The sequence below is a fragment of the Cladophialophora carrionii genome, assembly GCF_000365165.1.
Source record: "Cladophialophora carrionii CBS 160.54 unplaced genomic scaffold supercont1.1, whole genome shotgun sequence".
Taxonomy (NCBI): domain Eukaryota; kingdom Fungi; phylum Ascomycota; class Eurotiomycetes; order Chaetothyriales; family Herpotrichiellaceae; genus Cladophialophora; species Cladophialophora carrionii.
Genome location: NW_008481816.1, coordinates 5540632 through 5566771, shown reverse-complemented (window position 1 = coordinate 5566771; position 26140 = coordinate 5540632). Strand labels below are relative to the sequence as shown.

Below are 26140 nucleotides of genomic sequence, written 5' to 3'. Positions count from 1 at the left end.
CGTCCAGCAGGCCGGGTAAAGGTTGTGACGATGGTTTCAAGGTCCCCGTCAAGGAATTTTTTTTTTGGGCCTGACTCGTGCAACATCTACATCCCAGATTGTACGACTCGTGAAATCTACGTTCGAGCAGGGCCCATTTGATTCTCCGTAGCCACCGCAGTCTTGGCTTGAATTTGCCCACATCTTTCGCCAGTGACTACTCGATCCAAGGCAGCCACCACACATTCAACCTGATATTCTGAGCATTTGGGTCCTAGAAGAGTCTCCTCTACGCACTGCCGAATATTTCAAACAGGAATAAACTCCATTATGAGGCCCATCCTATTGCAAGGCCATGTGAGTGGGGTGTAAGGAACATCCGCTAGAAAACTTACTGACAAACTTCTTCAGGAGCGATCGCTCAACCAAATCAAATACAACAAGGACGGCGATCTTCTCTTCTCGGTCGCAAAAGACAAAGTCATCTGCGCGTGGTACACTAGCAACGGAGAGCGGCTAGGAACGTACAGCGGCCACCAAGGCGCCATCTGGACGGTGGATGTATCTCCAAATACCGAACTTCTCGCTTCTGGGGCGGCGGACAATACGATAAAGTTGTGGGATATTCGGACAGGAGAATGTGTGAAGACGTGGGAGTTCCCCACCGCTGTCAAGAGGGTTCAATTCAGTGAAGACGGAAAGCAACTGCTCGCAGTCACGGAGAAAAGAATGGGATACCTAGGGACTATCGTGGTCTACGACGTTCGATATGGTACTGATTTGACGGACCAAACAGACGAGCACAGCTTAAAAATCACCTGCGAAGAAAGCAAAGCTACAGTGGCAGGATGGAGTTACCTGGACAAATATATCATCTCGGGACACGAGGACGGAACCGTTACACAGTGGGACGCAAAGACTGGCGAGCTTTTGATGAGCATGGAGGTCCACGAGTTCGACACAACCATCAATGACCTGCAATTCTCTCCTGACCGCACCTACTTCATCACCGCCGGAAAAGACAAGACCGCTAAGATTTTGTCTACGCGAGATCTGAGCATTCTCAAGACTTACGTTGCCGACACACCGCTGAACACTGCCGCCATCACGCCAAAGAAAGACTTTGTCATTCTAGGAGGTGGCCAAGCAGCCATGGATGTTACCACCACTTCAGCCAGGCAAGGCAAATTCGAGGCTCGGTTCTACCACAAAATCTTTGAGGACGAGATTGGCCGTGTGAGAGGTCACTTCGGCCCGCTGAACACCGTTGCGGTCCATCCGCAAGGGATTTCATATGCGAGCGGAGGCGAAGACGGGTATGTCAGAATGCACGCTTTCGACAAATCCTACTTTGACTTTATGTACGAGGTCGAGAGGGAGCAAGCACGGAAATAGTGCTGACGTGTCCGGATCTTCTGCATGATACCCGCAATGGTGAGAGTGTATGATCACGAGGAACTAAAAGTTACCATGAATTTTGACGGTCAGGATCATGAGTCAAAACTCTGTTGCCTCGGTGCGGGCAGTGTATCTCCTACTGGACACCCGACCTGAGTGGAATTCATTACGTCTTTGGCCCGCCATGCAGCCATCAGACAACGCCAGACTACCGCCCACGACATATTCTTTACTAGGTCATGCGTTTCAGCTGCCTGCGACCTGATATTGGCTTAGGCGCAAGCGACCAAAATATTCCCCGAGTCGATATCTCAAAGTCAGAACCAAGAGTGAAATTCTTGGGAATCTTGAAGCAGTACAGCAACTCCTGCGGGGTGCTCAAGCTGGATACCCCATGGAAAACCGGGCAAGCACATCTAGCTCCAGACTCGGGCACGACACTTCACTGTCGTCACTTTGTCTGGTCACCTGTCAACAGCTTGTCCAGGAGTCGCGTCTGCTCTGGTTATCAAATGACCAGCGAGCCTTGACACGCTCCACGGTCACTGACGGTTTGATTGGTTGATTGCTTCCGATTTCAAACCGGATGAAAGAAGGCGATACTCCGTTGAGTGACGACGCTCCTGGCTCATAATGTCCACGATGGTGCGTGCACCCCTGAGTAGGTAGTAGGTCATGAAAGTGGGACCTTGCTCTCGGCGTTAGCGGTCCAGCAGACGAGCAATTTACTGGGCAATTCGGAGGAACAGATGAGAGGAACGCCAGCCCACAATCATGCCAGTCTCCTTATGAGTGGCGAACCATCTAGCGATACTCCGAGAAGCACTTCTGGCACCCATTCCCTTTTACCATTTTCAACGTCTTTCATCCTGTTATTTTGCTGTCAAGCTTCATCCCACTCCAGACGCGAAACATTCAGAGATGCCAGATGATATTGAGCTCATCAGATGCGCCTACACGTGACGAGGCTGTGACGAGGCTGTGACAAGGCTGTGACAAGGCTGTGACAAGGCTGTGATAAGGCTGAAGATTGCATTGCAACCAGCACAACCTTCATCACCGTGTCATTTTGCTACAGAGGCATTTCGTCCTTATCTCGTTGTGCTAGACAGTAGTGGGTTTGAATGTAGACGACCGAGTGACCGTCACCGACGCAGCCGCCATGAGCCCTCCATTCTGCCGCCACAACCTGTATCCCGGAGGAATTTACTATATCAGCAGAACTGCCTGGATTGTTCTTTTTCCACAGCCAGCCAGAAGCTAGCTTCGACCACCAACTCGAGGTGAAGAATCTCCGCGTAAGTCCCGAACCCTCTCTAGAAATCTTAGACTTGTCCTCGTCTTGCAAATCCTGCGCTCCCACAATGGCACACCCCCAAACCGCCTCCATCTCGCAACTGATAGCAAACGTAAAAGCCAACCTCAAAAGACTTTATGCAGCACGAGACTGCCAAAGCCCAAATAGCTTCAGCAATCGTCTACCACTCTTGCTCTCACCTTCCACGATCGTCAAGACCATGGCTTCCGCCACTGTCCCTTCCATCTCCAAATACACCACCCGCACACTGGACCAAGAGATCGACGCTGTGGCCATCTGCCCGGACCATCCCGACTACATGATCGTGGGGACCTACAGCCTCGTCAAGAAGGACGCGCCCACCTCGTACGCGGGCCAAACGCGGCAGGGCAGCCTGCGCATCATGACCGTGTCGTCGACCTTTGCGCCAACCTACACGGGCATGCTGCCACCAGGCCTCGACAGAGTGGACCTCCCCTGCGCGGTGCTGGACGTGCATTTCCACCCGGCGGACCCGACGCTCCTGGGCGTGGCGACGAGCAACGCGTCCGTGAACCTCTACCGGTTCGTCGTCCGAGGGGACGTGCTCGGGCGGAGGGTGACGACGCGGCTTATCCCGCTGGGGAGTGTGCGCGTCAGCGAGGACGACGAGCACGGCCTCACGCCTCTGACCACGCAATTCAGTTGGTTCGAGGAGATTCGCCGCAAGGGGACGCGAGATGTGGACGACGTGCTCACCGTGACGTTGGCCGCCGTGACGAGCTTCGGCGAGACGAGCGTCGTGAGCCTGAGCATCCCTGCGGTGCGGGACGTGAGTGACCACCGCGTCGCTGGGGATGTTGTCGCGATACGAACCTCATGTGACATCGTGCACAGGCACGATCTCGAGGCGTGGACGGTGGCGAGCATCAACCTGCAGTTCCACACCTCCAACGACAACACGGAGGCACATCACCATGATGGCGTCGTCGGCGGCAAGCGCTTGATCCTCAGTGGCGGGGACGACAGTGCACTCATCGCGAGTTGTATTTCACCGTCACCGGCAGCGCCATTCCGCTCGGATGAAGGGGCCTTCGAAGCCACGCAGATGTGGAAGGACCGGAGGAATCATACCGCCGGCGTGGTCGCCATACTACCGCTTAGACCACCACCGCTACCTCCTCCTCCTCCTCCTCCTCCTCCTCCTCCTCCTCCTCCTCCTCGTCGTGGTGCATTAGGAACAGAGAAAGACCCGATGCTGCCGCGACCCATCCCCCTCCTCACCGGCAGCTATGACGAGTTCCTGCGCGTCTTCGAGATGGACCCGCACAGCTACCGAGCAAGTTTGAAAACCGAACTGCGCCTGGACGGCGGGGTGTGGCGCTTGAAGGTCCTTGACCAGTACACCACCGACGCGGACATCAACACCGCCGACGACGCGAAAGGCGGCCGCGCATACCAGCAGCAGCAGCAGCGGCAGCAGCGCCACCACTACCACTACCTGGTCCTCGCATCTCTGATGCACGCGGGTGCTACAATCATCCGCATCACCTACGCTGCAGGGAGTGGCGCGCCCAGCTCAGAGCCGCACGGCCAAGGAACCTGGACGGTCACGCCTGTCGCGACCTTCTCGGCAGGCCACGAGAGTATGGTCTACTGCTGTGATGCGCGGGTCGAAAACACAAGTCAAACCGAGGGTATTCGCAATGACACGTCCTTGGGAATCGGAACCAGGAGCGAAAACGAAGACAGCAACATGGTAATGGATGGAGCCACGAAGGTGACAGAGCCGCCTACTTACACTGTTGTGAGCACCAGCTTTTACGACATGAAGATATGTACCTGGACTTTTGTGGATGAGTTCAAGCTTCAAGCCCGGGCATATTCATGAGCAAAGACGTCTACGGATGATGCGAATATGTGTGGTTGGCTCTCTGTTTTGGGTATGTGCTGTACAGCAAATGGGTGGGAAAGTGTTCGCATGTTGGATGGCACCGACGCAGTTTTGATACCCCGGCAGAAGACACGAGGAAGGCATGCTGAGCATGATACCACAGCAGAACGAGACCTGGCACGAAAGAAGAACATACTTCTCGTTTTGCACCCATCTGTGCCTCTGTTTCCGTGCCGACATGGCCCACAATGTCCCGGGCCCGGCAGTCCAGCCTACGCGGTTGAATAGGATTACATGTCTCTTCTGGCTCCGTGCGCTTCAGGTCCCTTTTGGTACGCCTCCGAAAAGATCTCAGACAATACTCTCCAACTCCCGCGCATACCCGACCATGTGACTAATCACCTCCTTCTGATCACCGTCTTGTGCCTTCTTCGCATCCTCCAACCCAGGGAAGTGTATCCTGCCGTCCTCGAGACTCCATCCCTGATCACTTGCGAACTCCATGACTGCACCTTCGGAGTCCAGGAAGAGGAGGTTCTTTGCCGAGGCGATCGGGAGGGATGGGTATGACCGGGCTGCGCATGAGGCGATTTCGATGCGGATAGTATTGATGAGGATCTGGTAAAACCCAGCGGTCAGCATTGTGTGCGAGGACTGTTTTAAATAAGAAGGCCCGGGGAACGTACATCGGAGAACAAGCCAAACTCTTCACCCGGCACATCTCTTCCATTCGTCTTCCTCCACACCTGGTCGTAGCTGCCCTCCATAAGACTACGCTCCAGCTCGATGGGGTATTTGATGAATGGATCCCCTTCCACGGCTGCTGATCCATTTGCTCCTGCCGCCACGATCAAGCTCTCCAACAGCGTGTGAAAGCCGGCATAATCGCCTTGACTGAGCAGAAGTAGGAGATAGAGTCCCGTGATCTTTGAGCGGTCCCTTGACGGATGCTGTTGTAGGCCGGGGAAGTCGTAGAAGGGCTGTAGCTGGGAGTAGTATCTGATGAAGGATTGAGGATCTCTCGATCGGATGGAGAGCAGGGCGCCAGCTTCTAGTATCGAGCGAGCCGTGGCTAGAGTCTGGACGGGCGTTTGCGGTGAAGGTATTAATGCGTTCTGTTGTAGGAGGGCAATCTTGGCTTTTTGTAACTGTTGCTGTGCTTGCGATGCGTCGCCATGGCTGAGAGATTGCTGGAGGCTATGGAGGATCGAGTCGAGAGAGGGAGACTGTGAGGACATGGCTGCAGGCATCGCTGCGCTGCTTCGGAGGCGCGTATACTCGGGCAATGAGTTCCCCAGATGTGGGTGACGGTGGGAGGAAAATGAGTTAGGCGTGGACGTTTGATGCCGATCCTCGGAGGACAAGGAAGTCGACAGAAGAAGAGGTCACAATCCCAAATAGTGCAGCTGTTTGGTTTACGGCGGCCAGAATCAGAAGCAGACCTGAAGGCAGAGCCCGCTTGCGAATTGAAGTCCAGCCTGCTCGGTAATGACTAACCTGATTAGGAAAAGCACAGCCTTGTGGATCGTGTCGCTACTTCATACGAGTAACTCGTACCGTCAAGGCTTGTAACCATTTTGCAGTCTTTTCGTCCAGTGTCCATAAGCGCCATGGCATGCAATATCTGCCTTTGGTTCTAGTCTTACACATCCGGTGCTATGCACTCTCTCCAATCCGTAGTCTCGCAGGACTGATGAGACGAGCCGTCTTTCTTGGTTTGCTCAAGCCAACAGCCTGGCAGAGTTTACCACCTCAATCGTCGTCACACTGTGATCACGTGCGTCTTCCCATGTAACTCCGGTAGAAGTCTTGCACAGCTGCGCCATTGCTCTCATTCAAGGATGATCCGTTTAAGTAACCAAGTTGACTGGCAGCCTTCTGTGCCGCCGCGACCTTCTCCTGCAATGCCTGGGTGCCCTGGTCGATAGCCTGGAGCTGAACCAGGTGTGAATTGAGGATCTTGACGATTTGCGTGATCTAATGACTTGTTAGTCTCGGACCTGACCGGCGAACAGGTAGCAATCTTACCGGCTCGTCTCCTTTGCCATTCTTGCTTAAGCTTGCATTTGCAGCGTTGACTTCCTCGACCATACTGCCCAAGTCTCTCTCCATTTCATCCAGTCTCTCACCTAACTTCTCAGCAAGCTTATACGTACGCTCCCGTTCTTGATCCGGTCCACCCAATTCGGAAGGAGCAGCAGAGTCCTTGGCCAGCATCTCGTCCACATCATTCTCATACTTTGTCAACCATGCCTCTAGCTCAGATTGGGAGTTCTCAACCGCCGTCAGTTGCATGTCCACGCTCACGGTCTGACGCTCGGCTGTACGTGTGCGGACGTAGAGTTTGTCGATCTTAGAGGAGTTGTCCACGATCAGTTGGTCCCAACGAGCAATCGTCTCTGCATGTTCCTTGAACTCCTTCGAATAGCGCGACATGTCTGTTGCCCAGCGCGTGAGGATCTCGTCCATGGTTTTGTTGCGGAGTCGAGACTGCGCCGGAGGAGCTGGACCGGTGGTCGATGCTTGGAACGGAGTGGAGCCGGGGGCTGCAGCCGTGGTAGCAGGTTGCGAGCCTGAAGTGGTCGTTGTCGTGCCTAAGGCAGAGAATGGGGTCGAGCCCGGCGCGGCGGCGGTCGAAGCGGGTTGAGAAGGAGCCGTGGTGGTCGGTTTAGTGAAGTTGAAAGGACTTGGCGCTGGAGCCGAAGTGGTTGTGGGCTGAGAAGTCGTGGTCGTTGGGAGAGAAAAGGGAGATGGTGCCGCGGCGGAGGTCGTGGTGGGTTGAGCTCCGGTGGTGGGAGGGAAGGAAAACACATTCGCAGCAGCAGCAGGAGCAGGTGCGGCAGTACTTGCGGTGGTAGCAGTGCTTGCTGGCGCAGACGCCCCCATTCCCGAAAAGATACTCTTCGAAGCTGTCATTGCTGGGGTGGATGATCCTGACGATGGCTGCGTCGTGGCGGGCTGCGAGAAGTTGAAGGGCGACTTTGAAGCTTCAGTTGTGGCCGGCTTCGCAAACAGATTTTGTCCCTCTGGCGGCTTTGACGACGCGCCGAAACCGAATTGTGGAGCAGCGGCTGGCTGCGAGGTTGTTGGCGCTGAGGCGGGGGGCATCGAGAAAGCAGACTTCTGCTCTGAGCCTGAGGTGGCGGGCACCGAGGGTGCGGTAGTTGATGTGGATTCTGCCGGTTTGAAAGGACTGTTGCCTGGTCCTCCCCCAAAATTGAATGACGGTGCTTTAGGTTCTGCGGGTTTGAAGGGGGCTTGTCCTGCTGCTCCCCCGAAACTGAATCCAGAGGATTTGGGCTGCTCGGCTGGCTTGAATGGAGTCTGTCCCGCCTTGTCTCCAAAGCTGAAGCCACCACCAAAGGTAGGGGTCGGTTTTGCTCCATCATCAGCCGGTTTGCTGCCAAAGAGGTTCGTTGTAGGACCACCAGTGCTCGTGCCAAATGCTGACGTGGCTGGAGGAGGGCCGGCGGGAGTGGTCGAATTGCCAAAGCTGAAAGCTTTGGTGGTTGCAGGAGTAGTAGAGCCAAACAGCGGAGGCGCAGATGTTGTTGCTGGATTGCCGGCAGCCGACTTGTCTGGGGTGCCAAATCCTCCCGTGAAGATACTAGGTGTTGCGGCAGTCGACCCAGCGGTGGCAGTCGTGTTCTGTGCTTCGGAGCCAGTGGTCGCCGCCGGCTTTCCAAAGTTTCCAAAGCTGAAGGTTCCTCCTCCTCCTCCTCCTGCTCCTCCTGCTGTTGATGTTGATGGGTTCCCAAACAGACTAGGCTGGGAGGGTTTGTTGGTGCTTGAGCCAAATAAACCGCCACTACTTGTTCCGCTGGAAGAAGGGGTGTTGTTGCTGTTGTTGCTATTTGAACCAAAGAGACCCCCTCCGCCTGAGGAGCTGAAGTTGAATGCCATGCTGGGCAAGAGAGGTGCACGGAGGTGTCTTAGGCAAAGTGTTCGTCACGGTCTAAGTCGGCGATCGCATCGCAGTTTGGATCGGAAGGATTGGACGTGGTCTGGAGATGGGACAAAGAGATTGTTGGAGCGCAGTGACGGGGATTGTATTGACTGCGACGCGTCACAAAATATCAAAATATCAAAATATCGTGAAGCCTGCGCCGCGAACCTGCAGTGACTGTGATGAATGCGCCCGAAGATGAACCGGTGCCGATGCTGCTGCCAAGCTGCTGCCCCTGGCGCCCCTAGAGCCCCTGGAGCCCCTGGAGCCCCTAGAGCCTCCATATGGTGCCGTACCCAAAGATACAGGTACACAGTACGTCGTCAGGATGCGTTAATATTGCTATGTACATTCCAGGAGAGGCTGCGGCGAATGCTTCACTCTGGCTGTATTTACGAGGAAGGGGTCCCAACCACGCCTAAGAACTACTACCATTTCTCTCCACAATGACTGCCTCTGAAGCAAGCAACTCGACTAGCCCGTTGGACGCATGTTCCGTCATCAATTTGGCCACAGCGTTTCCTGAGGCATCCACCGATTGCCCGGCCCACGTGATACCTGTCCTAGCAGTAGTCTCTGAGGCAGTGAGACGTCTAAACTTGACGTTCGGACCCAGGACAGAGCTGACGTTCACAAACTTCGACGGCCGTTCTTCGCTAGTGTCGTTGTAGTAATGGGTGTTGAGAATGACAAGCTTCTGGAGCCTATTCCGCTCGAAGATCGCGTACTGTGCCGTGTCGAACGTATCGAGCTTCACGATTCGAGAAATGGTGGGTTGAGACAGGCCAGCAACCATGTCGGCAACAAAGAGCATGCTGTAGTACCTGTTTCGATACATGTCGTCAGCCAAAGTCTTTCAACCACCGGCATTACTCACGTCGGGTTGATATGGGCGGGTGTTGTAGAGTTGACCGGCAGAGGTTCCCACATTGCGTAGTAAAACCCCCCAACACCATTGTGGAAGAAGAGGCGATCTACCCCTGCTGCGGCCGTAGTTGCATGGTCCAGAAGATCTTGGATCAATACTCAATGGATAGCCTGATCAATTGCGGGTTCAATGGCTGCGTAGCCTCGGCTGTCTGCGCGACATCGAAATTGATGCTCGAGTTGTCGAGTGTAAGGGTGAGCGGCACAATTGCCCCAGCATTTCTTGGAGCTGGGACCGCTTGGACAGTGGCAAGCACTGCGGAAAGGGTAGCTAAGGTAAAACATCTGTATCAGACTCTGCATCGTGGGATCCAATAGTCCATGCCACAGTTGGTTTCGGGGCAGCTGTCATGCTTTATGTTGTTTCTGCCCAGTATTTCACGTCCCGAGCCCGACAGCATTCTTCCCGTGTCTGATGGCTCAGTAGCCTATTCCTGCCAAACCGGAAACTCGGCGTCAACATGTCTGGGGTAAGTAGGTGGCATTGATCGCTTTCAACGGCAGCATTAGTTTCTTGCTGTGTCCCATTGTGAATGTTTAGGCGAGAACAAGAGCCGATTCTCGTGGAGCCAGGAACACAGCATGGGCCAAATGACGTTTCTGTGCGTCCGCCTTTGGACGGATGCGTGACTATGTTAGCGTCGTCAAGCAGGCTGGACCTGTCTAGCCGACAGATCAGGTCAACCTAATGTTGGGGAACAACTTGAACGCGGTACGAGCACCTTAGATCAAGCTGTCCTGTACTCGGAATACTCGGGTGGGGCGGAGATTCCCCATGGGGAGGTCTGGCACGTGGATCTGCTCCTTCTTCACAGGCGTACTGGGTACTGGGTACGGAGTAGAAGCGCGAGTAATCGGAGATGCCTTCGCTCGAGAGCCTGGCTGTGGTACTCCGTAGGGTGGATGGCAACCCAAGAAGACGCTCTTTCCACCGCCTTTCCAACTTCGAAAGCAGGACAGCCCACCGCCAGCAGAAACGCGGCCAAGTACAGGCTGAGAGTCTCCCTCGTTCAGACACGCTGCTCTTCTGGCGCCGCTGGCTTATATGGGTCGTTGCCGTTAGCGTGCAAGTAGTAGCCGTTGGACAAGTGCATGTTGAGGTGGGAGAGAAGCTACCACTACTTTTGCACTCCAGTGCTTTGCCAAGGCGAGATAAACCGTGATGCTTATAGAAATCGGTATTTGGTTGTCCTAGTTGGCGAAAGCTTCACGGGTGGCTAGCGTCGTCGGACTTCGACTGCCGTCTATATCTATCGCACCCGGGCTCTGGAGCTGAACAGAGGTGGTCCTCTGTGATGAATGACATGCTAGTGTACTGTGGCACGTGCGACTCAAAGCAGGATGAGAGCCGTCAGCGACGTGGAAGGGTTTGTGGTGACATTTCTTGATTCATCATCGAAGGAAAACGGTGGGCCGGGGTAGGTGGGGACTAGGAGATACAGTGGAGGGAGGACTAGGAAGCCTCTAGAGAGCTGACTGTCGCCCTCCTGGTAGGTACCACTGCCGGGGACTCGGATCACGGTAAGGCATCAGTCAAAGTGGGTAGCCTTCCCTGTTGTCGGTTTCTGAAGAACAATATCCGTGTGGATAACCATCATGCATGCTTTAAGCATGCTGTTTAAGAATCTAGCGCCACACTAATACTACCGTTAAGATGAGTAGCGTGCCAAGGTGCGGGGAGGAAAGACGACTTTAGAAAGGTGCAGGGCTGTAAACGAGTATTCGCTTCGCAGCCTCTAAATGAACAGTTAAGTCGCCGAGTCCCTCCTTCGCATGCCACACGCATGTCTCTTAAGCAGTGGGGCAGGAGGTTTGCTCCCAGAATTGCTGGATCTGCCTCAGTCTGGAGGCTGTGGCTAATGGGAAAGACTTTCTGAAAGGTACATTCAGCTATGGGGAGACCTCTACCTACTGATAGGCGCAAATGCCTGATGGATCTTGGAAGTCCGTTTACAAATCGCTATCGGCCTTGTATGCTTGCACCTGTGTTGTATATTGAACTCCACGCTCAGAGCTTGCTACACTCTATTACATCTGACGCGACTTCGGCCGGCTTTCACTCTCGTACCGCACGCGTCTCTTCAAACATCCGTGCCCTCCGGAGACCATATTTCTCAATGACTCCATGGGCAGGCTCAGCATACAGCATTGCACCTCGCCCACGCGGTTTGGACGCTGGCAAGGTGCGCCATGGCGTGCACTTGTTCACCCCCACAGTTGCACCCCCGCTTCATATTTTTCATAGTGAATACAAACATTCAGAATGAGTCCAAGAAACAGTGTCCAGATGAGGCTGCCACAATCAAAAACTCATTGCGATCCTAATGCTTGAGAGTATCTTTCCATGCTCGAAAGGGAGTTGCCAGATTCTCGGATCACTGTTAGGACCTAACCTCGTTCAGATCCAGATGAGGTTGGTAAGGATGACTGTCTAAAGGAGGAACACCGTCCAGCTAGGCGAAGGGCAAGCCTTGGAGGCGAGGCTACGGTCATGTGATGCACCCTGATGAACGAATCAGGACCGATAGTATCACGTGCTCACCATCTCGCGTCCTCGGCTGTCCTTCCTTTCTTTGTCGCGTGGACTTTCCTTCCTGACTCCGCGTGGATTCATGACCAGGGCGGAACAGTGACCTCCAAGCCAATTCTGAGCCGCCAATGCCTCAGCTGCACTTCGGTTCTTTTTGACCTGGGCTCAGCCTCTATTCCTCTCAGCTCGTTGTTCCCGGCACGCACCAGAGTCCGCAAGCGAAGCGTACCACGAACACATCCCTAACAATGTCGAGGCCGTCTTCGTCCAGGAGCAGTCTACATCTTGAGCCACCTAGGAAGAGCATCGAGTTGGAAGACCCCGGGGCTCATGAGTGTGAGACGAGCATAACACACCAGTACAATGCAGACCACTGATACCTTTGCTAGTGTCCTCAGAGGGCGAGGATGACGAACACTTCTCGGACGCCTCCGAAGGGCAGAAGCGACCCTCACGACCAGTGACCCCTGCCTCACCAGTTCCCAGAACCCGCATAGAAAAGGTGGACGACCAGCCAAGCTATGGCGAGGTGCCAGGTACCCCGGCTTACGAGAAGCGAATGGTCGACGCTGTCCCCGACGAGGTCGAGATTCTCCCCGAAAGCCAGGGCCGCCTCAGTAAACGATCGTCACAGTACCTCGAACCACCCACAACCCCCGGCGGCACGTTGATTCCACGCACTGTGGTCGAGAAGATCGACCCCGAATCCCCGAGCTACGGCGAAGTACCCAAGACTTCTGGCTATCTGCAACGACAAATGGATGCAGTGCCAGATGTCATATTGAAGACACCCGAGCCGGGCAGGAAACCCTTCTTTAGCGAAGAAAGCGAAGAAAGCCAAGGCAGATCTCGCTCCAATTCAGACATTCCAGTCCCGGAAACCATCATCACGCGGGTCGATAGTTTTCCAGCGCATGGCGAGGTTCCTGGGACAGAGGCGGCAAAAAAGCGGAAGCTAGACGCAGCACCGGATATCATAGAGAAGAAGGCGGACGTGGGAGCACAAGCAGGTAATTTCAGCGACTGATGTACGACTCAGGAGGACCATTGACCTGATTCAGGGTCACCCACGCTCGACAGATCTTTGAAACCATCGCGGCGGAAGACCGCTTTGGTTGATGATGATGACGACCATGATGATGAAGATGACCAAAACGACGAGAATGACTTCGGCGATGACTTCGATGATTTTGAACAGGGCGCGCAGGCCGGAGCGGATGATGACTTCGGGGACTTTGACGATGGATTTCAAGAACCTGAAGCTGTCGCGGAGTCACCTCCTGTACCTATCGCTCAAGCAAATACCATACCTGTTGACCCGTTCGTGAGTCCTGCCCTTTCCTCCTGTTGCGGCCATCGCGCTGATATGTCATGACCTCCAGCCATTGGTAGACTTCGCGGCCGTGTCCTCAATAACCGACCTCCTCGCGGCCACGGAAGCACACCTGGATGCCATGTTCCCGCAATCGACACCCTCAGCACTCTCTTCGATCCCGCGACAAGAACCCATACCAGACTCGTCACCCATTTTCCCTTCCGACCGCTCCCGCTCGCTGTGGAATCAACTCATCACTCCGCCTCCTCTCCAGCCCCCTAATTGGACGCAATCCCGCATCCGACGCCTCTTCCTTGTGAGCCTCGGCGTGCCCGTCGACCTGGACGAGATCCTCCCCCCTTCGAAGCAGAAGAAGCTCGTCCTCCCAGACATCAACCTGGAACCCTCGTCGCGGAAGTCCGAAGGCGACAAGCCGGTCGGGTCGCTGGCGAGGCTGAAAGCTCAAGGCGGACTCAACGACTCTTCCGCCTCAGTCGACAGCACACAGTCCGGAACCGCGAAAGAGCGGCATGCCCGGTCAAGGAAGCCGAAAGGCCCGCCGCCCCCACCCGAACTAGATCTAGCCGCCGTGAAGCGGCTGTGTGCGACGACGAAAGAAAAACTCGACGGCTTCACGGACGACGAGTTACAGGCGCACGTCAAGGAGTTGAACGACTTGACGAGCCGGACGAGTGAAGTGTTGGAGTATTGGTTGAAATTGAGGGATGGACTGGTGAAGGAGAAGGAGGCGTTCGAGGGCGTCATCGAGAATCTGGTGCGGCATGCGAGGCGAGTCCGGAAATAGAAAGGCGAGTGTCTACAAAGAGTGATTTCGACGCAACAATGCAAGCGCTTCTTTTCTGTTTCTAAATCAAGACTCTATCAGAGGAGTGGAATGTCGCTTGCTTCGTTGTACACCAAGTGAGACCCTTTGACTCGCGTGTCGCAAGCATGATCCCCTTCCGTTCAAAACCTTGAATCTAGGTGGGAGAAGAGACTGTCCCATCCCGGGATGCCCATGTTTGGCCCTAGCTCGACGTACTCCTGCCAAATTGCATCAAAGTCGGACAGATCGTGCTGTGAGGCATCTTGGACGGGCATGGCGTTGGCGTTACTGTCGCTGTCGCCGAGTGTCTGCGCTTGTGTTTCTAGCGCTGGCGCCGGTCGATTGAGGTCTTCACCGACAGCGCTGTGGAGAGGTTGCGGCGACCAGCTAGATACCACAGGAAGACTTTGCTCTTCGAGGACGGCACTGGGGGGTACAGCCCACGCGACAGGTGGGCGTGCATTGTTATTGTTGTTGTTGTGTAGCCGCACCTTATGCTTCCTCAGCACGTCCATGAGCGAGTCCAAGAAGTTACTGGCCATGGCAGATTCGGACTTTGCATCTTCTAGCATCTTGCATGCGGCGACGACTTCGGCTTTGCGGGCGGCATCGTCTTCGCCCTCGGCGACGCGGTTGAAGCACAGATCCATCACCAGCACGATTGTCGCCATGAAGATGTGATAGACAATGCCCGTGTGTCTTGCGCTCATGGTCACAAAGCCCCCTTCTTCTGCCTCGGGGTCGGGGTGGAGAAGGTCCTTCATGCGGATCACCGATCGGGCCGACTCGAGCGATATTCGGCGCGAGTAGTCGTAGTGACGTTCCACCGAACGGCGGATCAGAAAGGGCTGGTGCAGCTTACACCGGCGAGTCTGGGCGATCATGCCCAGGGCGTACCGTTGGATTTGCATGTGCGGGCGCTGACGCATGATGTGCTCGCTTTGGCGGATATGGCGCTCGTCGATCTTCAAGAATGGAGGCAAGTCTCGGAAAAAGGCTTCGAACTTGCGGTCGAGATTGATCACATCTTGGTAGTCGACCGTGCCGAGCTCGAAGCTGGTCAAGGGCATCACGTCGATAACTTCGCGGCAGATGGCGGCAAGCTTGACGCGCTGGATGTAGTATGACATGGCTGTGGGTTCGGAAAGGGGTCTGTCGACAGGTGGACCGTCGCGGACTAGGTCGTCGTCGTCGACGTTCCGTAGCATGTTCACCCGCATGTGGCGAGGTTGGACGCAGTACGTGCCTTCTTGCGGACCTCCGCTGAGGCCCAGCAGCCTGGGGTTATGGTCAACGTGGAGGAAAAGAGTTGTGGGATGAAATGGGGACGTACCAATCTGTGGCGACCGTGTGCCACCAGACCCTGCGCTTGATTTCTGTCTCCAAGGCATTTTGATTGTTGGGCCAGCCCGATGCTGGGTTGCCGGGTGCGTCAATCTTATGCAGCGATAACTCACGAGCCATGGCGACGCCGCTGGCAAAGAGGCAGCGCGCCCGCGTCGAAAATCCTTCGTTGTGAAACAGCAGGAAGCCGAGGATGATACTGGCCTGAATGTCTGCCAGCTGTCTCGCCACCATGCGCTGAGTGAACTCCAATACTTCCAGAGCAGAGTTCGCCCAGAACATAGATGCTTGCAGCGCATCTGTAGAAGACATGAAAGCCCGAGTCTCTCCTGGGAAGTAAGTGCAAAGCCCAGCAGCACTCGCAAAGATGGCCAGTAACAGGACCACTTCAGAAGGAACAACCGGAAGCCCGCTTTCCAGACTGGCATAAACGGTCTGCAGCGACGCTCGCACGGTCGGCGCATGGACGACATCCTGCAGAAGGTCGACGTATTTAAAATAGTGGTCGAATAGTGCTCTCGCTTCTGCTTTTGGCGGCAAGCACAGGCACCTCGAAGCCGTCTGGAGGTTGAACAACTTGTCTTGATCAACCGCAATCTGATGGGTGGACATGAGCCGGATGTCGAGGCCTCGATATGACGATGGCGCATCGCGAGTGCCTGTCTCCTCCAGACTGTGTATCGCCTCTTGGTATTCCGACGCGGGTGAGACGCAGGCCAAGCTGGGCGACGATGTGGCCTTTGTGGGAAGGCCATGAGACACGCTCGCACTGATGCCATCAAGCTTCGACTCGGACGGCGGCCCCAGCACAACGTCCTCGAGTCGCTTCAATCGTGCCAGTATAGATAGCTCGCCAGCATCTCCTGTTGCCTCCAGAGGGCGACGTGCATGTGAAGCGGAATTGCCATCGCAAGGAAGGCCCCTCGAAGAGCAATTAGAACACGGGCTTTGGCGATTGCATTTGAGCTTCTTGGATCGGCAGAACTGACATGAGACTGGATCTTGCCGTGGTCGCTTCAGAGGATTCAGAGCCGGACGAGTCTCAATCGCGCCCGAGGACATCTTGACGAACCTGACAGTGGGAGAGGCTCAGAATCTCAGCAATCGTCGACTCGAGCTTACTCCATGGACATTCCGGAGCCAGAAATCTCGACGAGAGAAATGCGGCGCAACCAGTTCCCGTCCGGGGGTCTACGTGGTGACAGAGACTTTGAAGGAGAGAGAATCGATTGGTTAGTAGGGGGCCTGAGGCGCTGGTGGGGCCCGATTTAGAGATGCCCAGATGCCCAGACGCCCAGACGCCCAACCATAATTGGTCAGGAAGCCCCGAGCACTTCCCGGGCACCGCTAATTCCATAGCTAAAGAAGCGTAAATTGGGCACAAGCCGCGCCTCCTGCGTGCTCGCTGCTCTTTGGCTCTTGGTTTCTCTATCATGCTCCCGCATTTGATCGATCGAGCACTTGGATACGTACCAGCTTGTCAAAGGACGACATGATACCACCTCTAGCCAGGGACTTTTTTTTTTTTCACTTTGCTCTGGCGCTCAAACGATCTCGGACTTAGTCTACCACTGATCGGAGAGGTACGGGCAGTCGGAAGGCTATGCGGTAGGTACAAGCAGGCAGGGTTGTGTTGACTTGGAGCCTTCGCTAGTATAGTAGGTTCCGCGGACAGTCCATTGCGCCCACGCATCCTGATGACATTAATACCGCCCTGTCTGCGACTCAATCTTCAAGATGGAGCGAACAGCTAACCGCATATTCTCGCCTCCATCACCATGTCCCAGGGGGAAAAGCCACTCCCAGCCTCGATCAACGGCGAGCCTCGAAAGAGTGGCAGCGAACAGCAGCCAAGCGAGTTCAAGTTGGTGACTGCCCCAGCGACGAGTACTAAGAGCTGACTTTGTCCAGTACGAGATCGGTCCTGACGCTCATCGGTTCTGCATTGTCGACCTTCTGCACCGTTGGCTTCCTGAACGCATTCGGAGTCTTCATTGAATACTATCAAAGACATCTGCTGACCGACAAATCGTCGTTCGACTTGTCATGGATTGGATCATTCTCGACCTTTGTGTTCTTTCTTGCTGCTGCTCCGGTAGGTCTACTTGTTGATCGTATCGGACCTACGGTAAGCATCTTCTAGACGGGCACAAGAGCGGTCAGGCTGAGGTGATTAACAGATCCTTCTCGTCGTTGGTGGCGCAGTCACCCTCCTTTCCATGTTCATGATCTCTCTTTGTCGAGAGTACTACCAGTTCTTTCTGGCACAAGGCTTCCTCCTCGGTGTGGGTCAGGCGTTCCTGGCGTGTCCAGTGTTTGCCATGACGAGCCGGCATTTCAACAAGCACCGCGGCTTAGCAACAGGCTTCACCATCGCCGGCTCCTCTCTTGGTGGAGTCGTGTGGCCGATCATGGTGAATCAGCTTCTCAACAAGGAGGGCATCAGTTTTGGCTGGACAATCCGCATCGTTGCGTTTACCATGCTTCCACTCGTGGTCATCACATGTGCGACCGTGCGTCCTCCTGCCCCAGACAAGGCCGGCGAGGGAGAGGCTGCCACTACGTCTCCAACAGACAGACCCAAGAAGAAGACAGATCTGTCTATCGTCAAGAACCGGGTATTTCAAACCTTCTGTGCCGGGATAGGACTATTCTATCTGGGCATGTTCTCGCCCTTCTTCTTTACCACCTCGTACGCTGTCGGCATCGGCTTCTCGACCAGTTTCGCTTTCTACCTGGTTTCCATCCTGAACGCCGCGTCTCTTTTCGGCAGGATCTCTGCGGGGTGGCTTGCAGATCGGTATGGGCATTTCAATTTGTGCGCGATAAGTGCCCTTCTATCGGCGGCTGTTGCCTTCTGCTGGACAACAGCTACCAGTTCCGCGGGAATTGTGTTGTGGGCTCTGGCTTATGGGTTCTGCTCAGGCGTAGGTTGCCTCTTCGACGCATGGTCTGGTCCCCAGCTAACTTGTCTTCTCCCAGTCGATCTTGGCTCTACAAGTGTCGTGTGGGACGAAGTTGGCAACGCCCGAGACCTATGGTACCGCGGTCGGCATGATCATGGGAATTGTGTCCTTGACGTAGGTCCGCTCCAGCGTTGCGTTTTCCCAGAAATCCCTCACATTGGTCAACGTCACTTGCTAACAAAGTCTTCGGACACAGCGGCCTGTTCGGGTCTCCCATCAGTGGTGAGCTGATAAAGTACGGCTACCTCGCTCTTTCGATGTATGTGGGTGCAGTGACTGTGGTGGGAGGCGCGTTGATCTGCCTTGCCCGGTTCCAGCTTTCGCCGAAGTTGTTGGATATTGCCTAAAGTCAAGAGGGCTGTGATATGAGCGTTCGCGGATCTCGGCTGTCGCACATCGACTCGTGGGCTGTGGCCGCTGCTGGGGTGGTATCTTGTACGTTTGTAGAACAACACACTCTGCTCTCGCATACCAACAAAAGCAAGGGAGTCGTCATCGTGATTTGAGTCACTCGCGATAGTGGCCGGAATCTGCTCCCATCTGCCCGCATCATTGTTGAAGTAGATTCTCCTGTCATATAGTGCTAATTGCTGCCCTTGAGGCGGAAGGGGAAGCACTCAGCACCTCTTAGCCACGCGCATCGCACATTCAACTGAAGCCTGCACACCCAGTCTTAAGAGTCAAGCTTCAGCGTATTTGGCGTGCACTTTCTTCTGTATGCACGGAGTCGACACGAAGCAGATGCTGCACATCCTATGTTCCTCGGACTGCGTAATGGAGAATGGATGCTGCAAGAGCGAAACATTAAGGTGAAAGGCTTGGAATCAGGGGATCCAACGTCCACCATTGCCTCAGCTGCCATGACCTTGGTGCACAACATAATTCAGGCCGAATTGAATCTGGCCTGATCACTAGAGAATCCACGCCAGTAGAGTCGGAGACCCCAAGGTAATTCAAGAGCGGAGAGAAGACTTTTGGTATTGACAGGCTGTCTGGACTTCTGTACAGTGAGGATGTTATTGAAGCACTACCACCACCTGGCTACAGGTGAAGCTGACCCATATGCCGGCCTCTCCACCGAAGTCCTTCTCTCACACAGGTCCAGTCCCATTTCTGCCCACTGAGCCCCAGGCCGCGAGGGCAGTGTCAACTGAGGGACTGACCACATTTTGCCCTCTTCTACTTCTCACGAATGTGCTGCGGGTCTTCGCCGGCATCTCCCTCCAGCTCTTGGATGTGCTTGTCCAGCTCGTCGAGGTGCTTTCGTTGTTGGGCGAGCTTCTCCTTCAGCTTTCTCAAGCTGTAGATTCAGAGAATCATACGCGTTAGTGACCCGTACTAATCAGTACCATAAGGGTTGTGCCGGGCGTACCTTTCCATTTCCTTCTCTCTGATGAACTTGGTCTCGCTGGCTTGCTCGCGCTTGGTCCAGCTATCACTAATTGTGAGAAATGAAATGTCAGCGCTCTGTATGTGATAGGAGACAAGAATGTCCTCTTCAGACTCCATTGGACACGACATTCAGCTGGTGATGGCCGTACCCTGAAGCAACTCCGCCAGATCTGATGGCTCCGGTATCTCCCTCAGCGGCTTGAATGGCAGAGATGGAGAAGGATCGGCGGATTGAGGGAGCAGCACCAGCTCTTGCGAGCTTGACGACTTGCGTTCGTAGCATCTTAAGTGGTCAATGGGTTGTTGTTCAAGATGTTGATAGTCAAGTTTACTCCGGTGCAGTTGAAGTTCAGCCTGCGGGATGAGGATCGATCGAAGCTCGCCTGCAATCGCCGCAGTGACGACTACCGGTACAAAAGACGTCTAATGCTCCACCCTACTCCTTGATAGCTGCTACGGGCGACGGAGTACACAGCCATGAGCAATTTGGAGCACGTGACGTCTGTCCATCAATGCTGAACGTACACAATGCTGCATCGGAGGCAGGAATCATGATGGCAGAGGCAGATCACCAGCATCCAAGAACACGCACTGAGCCTCGACACAATCTAATCAAATGGACAGCTGGTCGATGAAACGAAGTGAGGCTGTAAGGGAAATTGAAGAAAGGTAAAAGCAGCCGCGTGGAAGCCCCTGCCTTCTTTCTCAGGCGTGTCAGGGTCCAGCTGATGGACCTTCCTTGCTTGTGATCCCCCCTTCCGTTGGGTGCTGCTGCTTTCTGTTTGGGCCTTCCACCTCCCACTTATCGAGCCAGTCTGCGTCGCTCCTCCCACTTCCTGCGGCTACCTGGAACTTGACTAGGCGACGCCTGCAGACTTGCGCACACTCTCATCTTCGTCTTTCTTTCTCCCATACTAACAACACCTTGCAATCACCACCACCTCGTCGCAAACACATCTAATCCCGCTCCATCTCTCGAGTCCCCTCCCGTGCGAGTCTCGTTGACGTTCCAGTCCTCTTTAGACGGTAAGCTACACCCCAACAATCGCTGCATCTCTCCTCCAGGGGGATACCATACCCCACGTATCGAGTCGTCGACGGTCCCAGGATCAGTCGCGCTCTTGGTCCCTTGAGTGTCACTTGTGTCGACACCGGGTCGACAGGGCTTCACGACGGTCGACAGCGACGCCTGATCAATCTGCCTCACCCTTGACCGGGCTCTCCAGGAGCGATCCCAAACCCAAGTGCCCTGATTGACGTCAATTGCCGCACCCTACCCACTATCGACAATCTCAGCTTTAGATTGTCGCCATCGCTGCGGAATCTGGTGGAAAGCGCCGGCAGCGTTTCCACGTGGTCGCAACATTCAAGTCGACGCTCTGTCCTGCTTTTGTTGTTGTCCGAACCGTTTGTTGACATTGTTGACATGTTTTGTCTTGGATGACTCGGCTAACCAAATCTACAACAACAGGTCTCTTTTCCTTTGACAAATATCAGAAAACACAATCAAGATGGGTGTGGAAGAGTCAGTCTATCTCGCAAAGCTCGCTGAGCAGGCCGAGCGATATGAGGGTAATCTTCTTCTGCTTCCGGCACCCAGTTCCAGCTAACCTTTGCTGCAGAAATGGTCGAGAACATGAAGGTCGTTGCATCTGCAGACCAAGAGCTCTCCGTCGAAGAACGAAATCTCCTCTCTGTCGCCTACAAGAACGTCATCGGCGCTCGTCGCGCTTCTTGGAGAATCGTCACTTCGATCGAGCAAAAGGAAGAGTCGAAAGGCAACGAAGCTCAGGTCAAGCTCATCAAGGAATACCGCCAGACAATTGAGAAGGAGCTCGGAAAGATCTGCGAAGACATCCTCGAGGTTCTCGACAAGCACCTGATTGCCTCTGCTCAGACCGGTGAATCCAAGGTGTTCTACCACAAGATGTAAGCCTATCGCATCGTCCACTTTTACTCCATGTTCTCATGCTATTCTAGGAAGGGCGACTACCACCGCTACCTCGCTGAGTTCGCTACTGCCGACAAGCGCAAGGAATCCGCGGACAAGTCTCTCGAGGCCTACAAGGCTGCTACAGAAGTCGCTCAAACCGACCTTGCTCCCACTCACCCCATCCGACTTGGTCTCGCGCTGAACTTCTCTGTCTTCTACTACGAGATCTTGAACTCCCCTGACCAGGCGTGTCATCTCGCCAAGCAGGCATTCGACGACGCCATTGCCGAGCTTGACACTCTCAGCGAAGAGAGCTACAAGGACTCAACATTGATCATGCAGTTGCTGAGAGACAACTTGGTAAGTTGCCACAGGCTCTTTCTTTGTCGACCACAGCTAATACCGTGCAGACCCTCTGGACTTCTTCCGAGGCTGAACCTCAGGAGGCCCCTGCCGCCCAGTCAAGTGAGGCTCCCAAGGAGACCGAAGCCGCCCCTGCACCAGAGCCTGCTGCGGAGAAGACTGAGTAGAGTCAGCGTGTCTTTGCTCGCGATGGTGCCGGTCGGTAGAGATACCCCAGTCATGGCGGGGAGGAGGCGACTGAACGGCTGGACTACTAGCGGTTGAACAATCTTTCCCAATTACCTTTCTCCACCGATATTCCCATACTCTACCAAAGCAGATTCCCTTGCAACGGATCACAGCAGACGGTGACCTGGGCGGCGGTTGCGAGTGCACATGATTCGATTGATGGGTAGCTACTCTAGGTCCGTCTTAGACAAAACACAGCCAGGCAGGAAGAAATAGCAATATGAGACCGGATCCAAGATGCTTGAGCAGAAAATCAATCACCGTTCGCCCTTGTTCCACTGTCACGTCTGCCAGGAGACGGATGCCGGCTTGAGAAGCGTAGCTACCTTGCTGGCGCGGGGGACAGCAGCACTTACTAACCAGACAGACAGAGACTGACAAGATATAGTTCTGAGCAGTCATGACCTTGGATACAATACCTAACCCCAGAGAGAGATCGGTCCCACCGGATGAAACTGCGTCTCGACCGAAGTTCGAAGCCGATCCTGCAGTCTATCCACTCCCAAGTCCCTTCGAGCTGTACTGTTCAATCAGGTGAGCTGTATCCTGTGTCACCTGCCTGAACCACGATAGTTCGACCACAAGGAACAGGTAGGCAATAGTGCGCATCACAGGAGACGGATGTGGTCCTTGTGACCCGACTGGCTTTCAACGGTCTCTACGGAGTAATCTCATCACGCATCTGCGGCTATAGTTGTTAGGTGTGTATCCAGATCTTCTCGGCGTCCTTCCAAGAGGCCGGGTGCCACAGACAGACCACAGACACAGCACATCACAGCACATCAGACCTCGATCCGTCTTCCCCGGCCGCCCCCCCGCTCGGTAGAGTATCGAGCCCTTCCCACCGCTCATGCGTGTGGGGTGAGATGAGAGGTTCATGCACGTCGCTTTTAGTTTTTTCCGTGCCGTACGAGCGGATCATGGCAATATGGGGACTTGGCTTTCAACAGTACGAGTAGGTACATGATGAGATGGGACAGCACACAATTGAGTTGCGGAGGACGCGCGATGTCTCATCGATGTCACTATCCTATAGTAACTATGCCACACTCACGCGCGGACCTGGTACAGTGGTGTGGACGTCGCTCTCCTGCAGTACATCACACCCATGCGCCGACCTGGTACAGTGGAGTGCTGTGATCGTGCGATTCCAGACCCGGGGGACGATATGTAACTTGTAGACTCGATAAGCCTTAGCTACTGTGGTACGAGGTACATGCTGTGTGTGCTTGCAGAAGAGGAGGCAGAGGCGTCGCGCGACGAATATATGTACAACATTCCCCGTCGTGACCTGTTGAAAACCGACGAATAATGAAGAATATCTACGGTTCATCCCAGAAACCTTGCCTTGCCTTGACTTGCCTTTCCTTCCCCTCCAGTCTAATGGTCATTTTCGGGCTTGTTGCTTTTCCAGATTGTGTAACTCGAAATGCGTCGCGACACCTCCAGTCTATCAGTGCCGACTTGGTGACCTGTGTTCATTTCAAGCCTATTGCCTTTCCAAAGACTCGAAATGCATTGAGGCACCTCTAGTCTATCAGTGTCGACTTGGTGTCCTGAGTTCCATTTGCACGCCATATGTTCTTTTCTTGTGCTGAAACCGTTCACTGTCGGCTGTCTTCTGATAGCTGGGAAAAGACACGCGTTCCAAGATCACTGGCATATGAAGCATTCTTCCTTGAACGCTCTCGTTTCCTGATCCAAATCAAAGTCGCCTGATCACGTTGTCCAGTTCTTCTTCATCTTCTACAACCCTCGGCATTGGCCCCTTACGCCGCACGTGCTCCATCTCCGCTGACGACGCCCCGGTTTGCCTTCACCTCTTCCTCGTGGGCTTTGGCCTGCTTCTTCACGAGCCGATTATATCCCCAGCTCGTGAGGGCCAAGTCTGTTTCGCTGACCTGGCCGATCCGCACCAACTCTTCCCTCGCCATGAGCATGCATGTTCGGTATTCGAACCGCGGGGAGAACACAAGGTTGTGGCGGTTCAGATCGGCAAGACAGCCTTTGGAGACCTGCTTCGTAAGCGACAACGATGGGGACGACGATGATGAATCGAGCTTTGAGGCGTAGTCGCCCAGGGAGAGCAAGTCTGCAGGGTCGATCACCGCGTAGCCGGAGCTGGCGAGTGAGGTGTCCGTATCGATGTCGACTTGAAAGCCGTCGCCGCCGCCGCCGCCGGAGTTGGCATTGCACTCGACGACGTTCGGAGTCGTGCTATTGGACACGGACGTGGCGGTTGTCGACGGCGTGAGGTCGCTGTTGTTGATGTATGTGTTGATTGTCGTATTCAATGTCAACGCCGTGAATGTGCTCAATACGGATTTCTCGTCTCGGTTGTCGTTCTCGTTCTCGTCCTCGTCATGACACTGTCGGAGCGGTGGATCGGTCTTGGTATTGGCCTCTGCCTCCGGCCCGGCCTCAATCTCCTCCTGTCTGTGTCCGTCATCTAGGAGAACGCCGCCCAACGCACTGACCCATTGACGATTACAGCGTTTGAAGTAGACGGCCTTGGCGAGGGAGCTGGTCGCGAGACATTCTTCCAATCGCTTCTTAATACCTCGAAGCCGCGACCGCGCTTTGTTCTCTCTAGCCCATGCCATGCGTCGTTCTTCCTCTGCTTCCTCGAGTGACAGTTCTTCATCTGACTCTGGAGATGCCGCCGCGCTGACGAACATGGTCGGTGGTGATCCTGGGTGGTCTGGCGCCACAGCTCCCTCGCCGTCGACGCTACGAGTTGAACCCCCCGCCACCGAGACACTGGCCGTAGACTCGCCGTCGGAGTAGGCACTCAAGTCATGATCAACCCCGGCACCTAGAAGGGCGTTGATGCGCGCCAGCGTCTCCTTCGCGTCCTCGTCCATGCGGCGCACATCGGCCCTGGACTTGAGCACCACGGCCGGTTCGTCCGAGTGGATACATCCCTTGGCGTGCGCGTACGTGAACGTCGGGAGCGGCGTCAGGTCGAATTCCGAATATATAACCTTGCGCGGCCCGCGCTGGTGGTCCATGTAATTGACCGTTTCTTTGACTTTCTTTCTGAGCTCCTGTACACAGGTCGCGGTCTCGCCGGCCGCATTGACGGGGAAGTTCTGCACCGGGGAGTGGAGTGGGTGGGTGAGTGTGCGGATTTCATTGAGCATGCTGTCGTCGAAGAAGGGGTCTTTGGCTCTAGAGAAGGCAAGTCAGTATAGGTTTTCCTTGGGCATCTCAATCAAATAGTGAAAATGTGCGCGGTCGATGTCTGGAGATGTGAATGTGATGGATATGTGTAATCCTTCTCGCGAAAACCGATCATCTCGGCTTTTGTGTTTAGTCAGTGGGGATCATATTGGCGTTGTCACCCACACCATCACCGTCATCATCGCGATTATAATCTCACCTAATTAGCCTCTCGCGACATTCATGGTGTAGAGAGGCTGAAGGTGGTAACACTCCCCACCAGTGTGACCGTGAAGCATCACGTGCACAATATTTACAAAGCGAGAACAAAACCCGGCTGAACTTACGCATCCTCATGCTTCTGACAGATCTCAAAGCGGACCGCGGTCTCTCCGTCGCATGTTCTCAGCTCGTGTGCGCGAACGCAGCTTGGACATGCCTCGAACAAGTCGCTGCCCCAGTTGTGGTAGAGAGGGACATGCAGGGTGCAGTCGAAGAGGATGACGAAGACCATTTTGGCGGTCGTGTCGGGATGAGAGAATATGGAAGGAAAAAGGAAAGGAAAGGTGGGAGGATGAGAGACAGATACTTATACCTTTGTGCGAGAGTGAGGGAGCAGGCGGTGCCAAGGAGTGTCACTAGTTAGTGACACTCTGGTATA

At 54.7% G+C, this 26140-nt stretch overlaps 11 protein-coding genes across 11 annotated transcripts; 5 read left to right on the top strand and 6 right to left on the bottom strand.

The window, feature by feature from the left end:
- Positions 1-309: 309 nt before the first annotated feature.
- G647_02002 (eukaryotic translation initiation factor 3 subunit I) lies at positions 310-1374 on the top strand (the record flags this gene model as incomplete). The annotated part of the gene is made up of 2 exons (XM_008725401.1): positions 310-336; positions 391-1374. The coding sequence occupies 2 exons, from the start codon at positions 310-312 to the stop codon at positions 1372-1374; spliced, it is 1011 nt and encodes a 336-aa protein (XP_008723623.1).
- Positions 1375-2741: 1367 nt separating this feature from the next.
- Positions 2742-4544, top strand: G647_02001 (uncharacterized protein; the record flags this gene model as incomplete). The annotated part of the gene is made up of 1 exon (XM_008725400.1): positions 2742-4544. One exon carries the CDS (start codon positions 2742-2744, stop codon positions 4542-4544), a length of 1803 nt encoding a protein of 600 aa, XP_008723622.1.
- Positions 4545-4898: 354 nt separating this feature from the next.
- Positions 4899-5785, bottom strand: G647_02000 (uncharacterized protein; the record flags this gene model as incomplete). Its single annotated transcript, XM_008725399.1, has 2 exons — positions 4899-5165; positions 5234-5785. 2 exons carry the CDS (start codon positions 5783-5785, stop codon positions 4899-4901), a joined length of 819 nt encoding a protein of 272 aa, XP_008723621.1.
- A 535-nt stretch (positions 5786-6320) lies between these two features.
- Positions 6321-8450, bottom strand: G647_01999 (uncharacterized protein; the record flags this gene model as incomplete). The annotated part of the gene is made up of 2 exons (XM_008725398.1): positions 6321-6524; positions 6576-8450. The coding sequence occupies 2 exons, from the start codon at positions 8448-8450 to the stop codon at positions 6321-6323; spliced, it is 2079 nt and encodes a 692-aa protein (XP_008723620.1).
- Positions 8451-8911: 461 nt separating this feature from the next.
- Positions 8912-9423, bottom strand: G647_01998 (uncharacterized protein; the record flags this gene model as incomplete). Its single annotated transcript, XM_008725397.1, has 2 exons — positions 8912-9317; positions 9371-9423. The coding sequence occupies 2 exons, from the start codon at positions 9421-9423 to the stop codon at positions 8912-8914; spliced, it is 459 nt and encodes a 152-aa protein (XP_008723619.1).
- Positions 9424-12198: 2775 nt separating this feature from the next.
- G647_01997 (uncharacterized protein) lies at positions 12199-14070 on the top strand (the record flags this gene model as incomplete). The annotated part of the gene is made up of 4 exons (XM_008725396.1): positions 12199-12286; positions 12340-12960; positions 13012-13274; positions 13333-14070. The coding sequence occupies 4 exons, from the start codon at positions 12199-12201 to the stop codon at positions 14068-14070; spliced, it is 1710 nt and encodes a 569-aa protein (XP_008723618.1).
- Positions 14071-14231: 161 nt separating this feature from the next.
- G647_01996 (uncharacterized protein) lies at positions 14232-16497 on the bottom strand (the record flags this gene model as incomplete). The annotated part of the gene is made up of 2 exons (XM_008725395.1): positions 14232-15369; positions 15425-16497. 2 exons carry the CDS (start codon positions 16495-16497, stop codon positions 14232-14234), a joined length of 2211 nt encoding a protein of 736 aa, XP_008723617.1.
- A 716-nt stretch (positions 16498-17213) lies between these two features.
- On the top strand, positions 17214-18748 carry G647_01995 (uncharacterized protein; the record flags this gene model as incomplete). Its single annotated transcript, XM_008725394.1, has 5 exons — positions 17214-17299; positions 17347-17563; positions 17616-18362; positions 18418-18515; positions 18598-18748. The coding sequence occupies 5 exons, from the start codon at positions 17214-17216 to the stop codon at positions 18746-18748; spliced, it is 1299 nt and encodes a 432-aa protein (XP_008723616.1).
- Positions 18749-19580: 832 nt separating this feature from the next.
- On the bottom strand, positions 19581-20076 carry G647_01994 (uncharacterized protein; the record flags this gene model as incomplete). The annotated part of the gene is made up of 3 exons (XM_008725393.1): positions 19581-19701; positions 19774-19839; positions 19943-20076. 3 exons carry the CDS (start codon positions 20074-20076, stop codon positions 19581-19583), a joined length of 321 nt encoding a protein of 106 aa, XP_008723615.1.
- A 1228-nt stretch (positions 20077-21304) lies between these two features.
- On the top strand, positions 21305-22256 carry G647_01993 (uncharacterized protein; the record flags this gene model as incomplete). Its single annotated transcript, XM_008725392.1, has 4 exons — positions 21305-21365; positions 21416-21722; positions 21774-22086; positions 22137-22256. 4 exons carry the CDS (start codon positions 21305-21307, stop codon positions 22254-22256), a joined length of 801 nt encoding a protein of 266 aa, XP_008723614.1.
- A 1830-nt stretch (positions 22257-24086) lies between these two features.
- G647_01992 (uncharacterized protein) lies at positions 24087-25993 on the bottom strand (the record flags this gene model as incomplete). The annotated part of the gene is made up of 2 exons (XM_008725391.1): positions 24087-25488; positions 25827-25993. The coding sequence occupies 2 exons, from the start codon at positions 25991-25993 to the stop codon at positions 24087-24089; spliced, it is 1569 nt and encodes a 522-aa protein (XP_008723613.1).
- Positions 25994-26140: the final 147 nt, after the last annotated feature.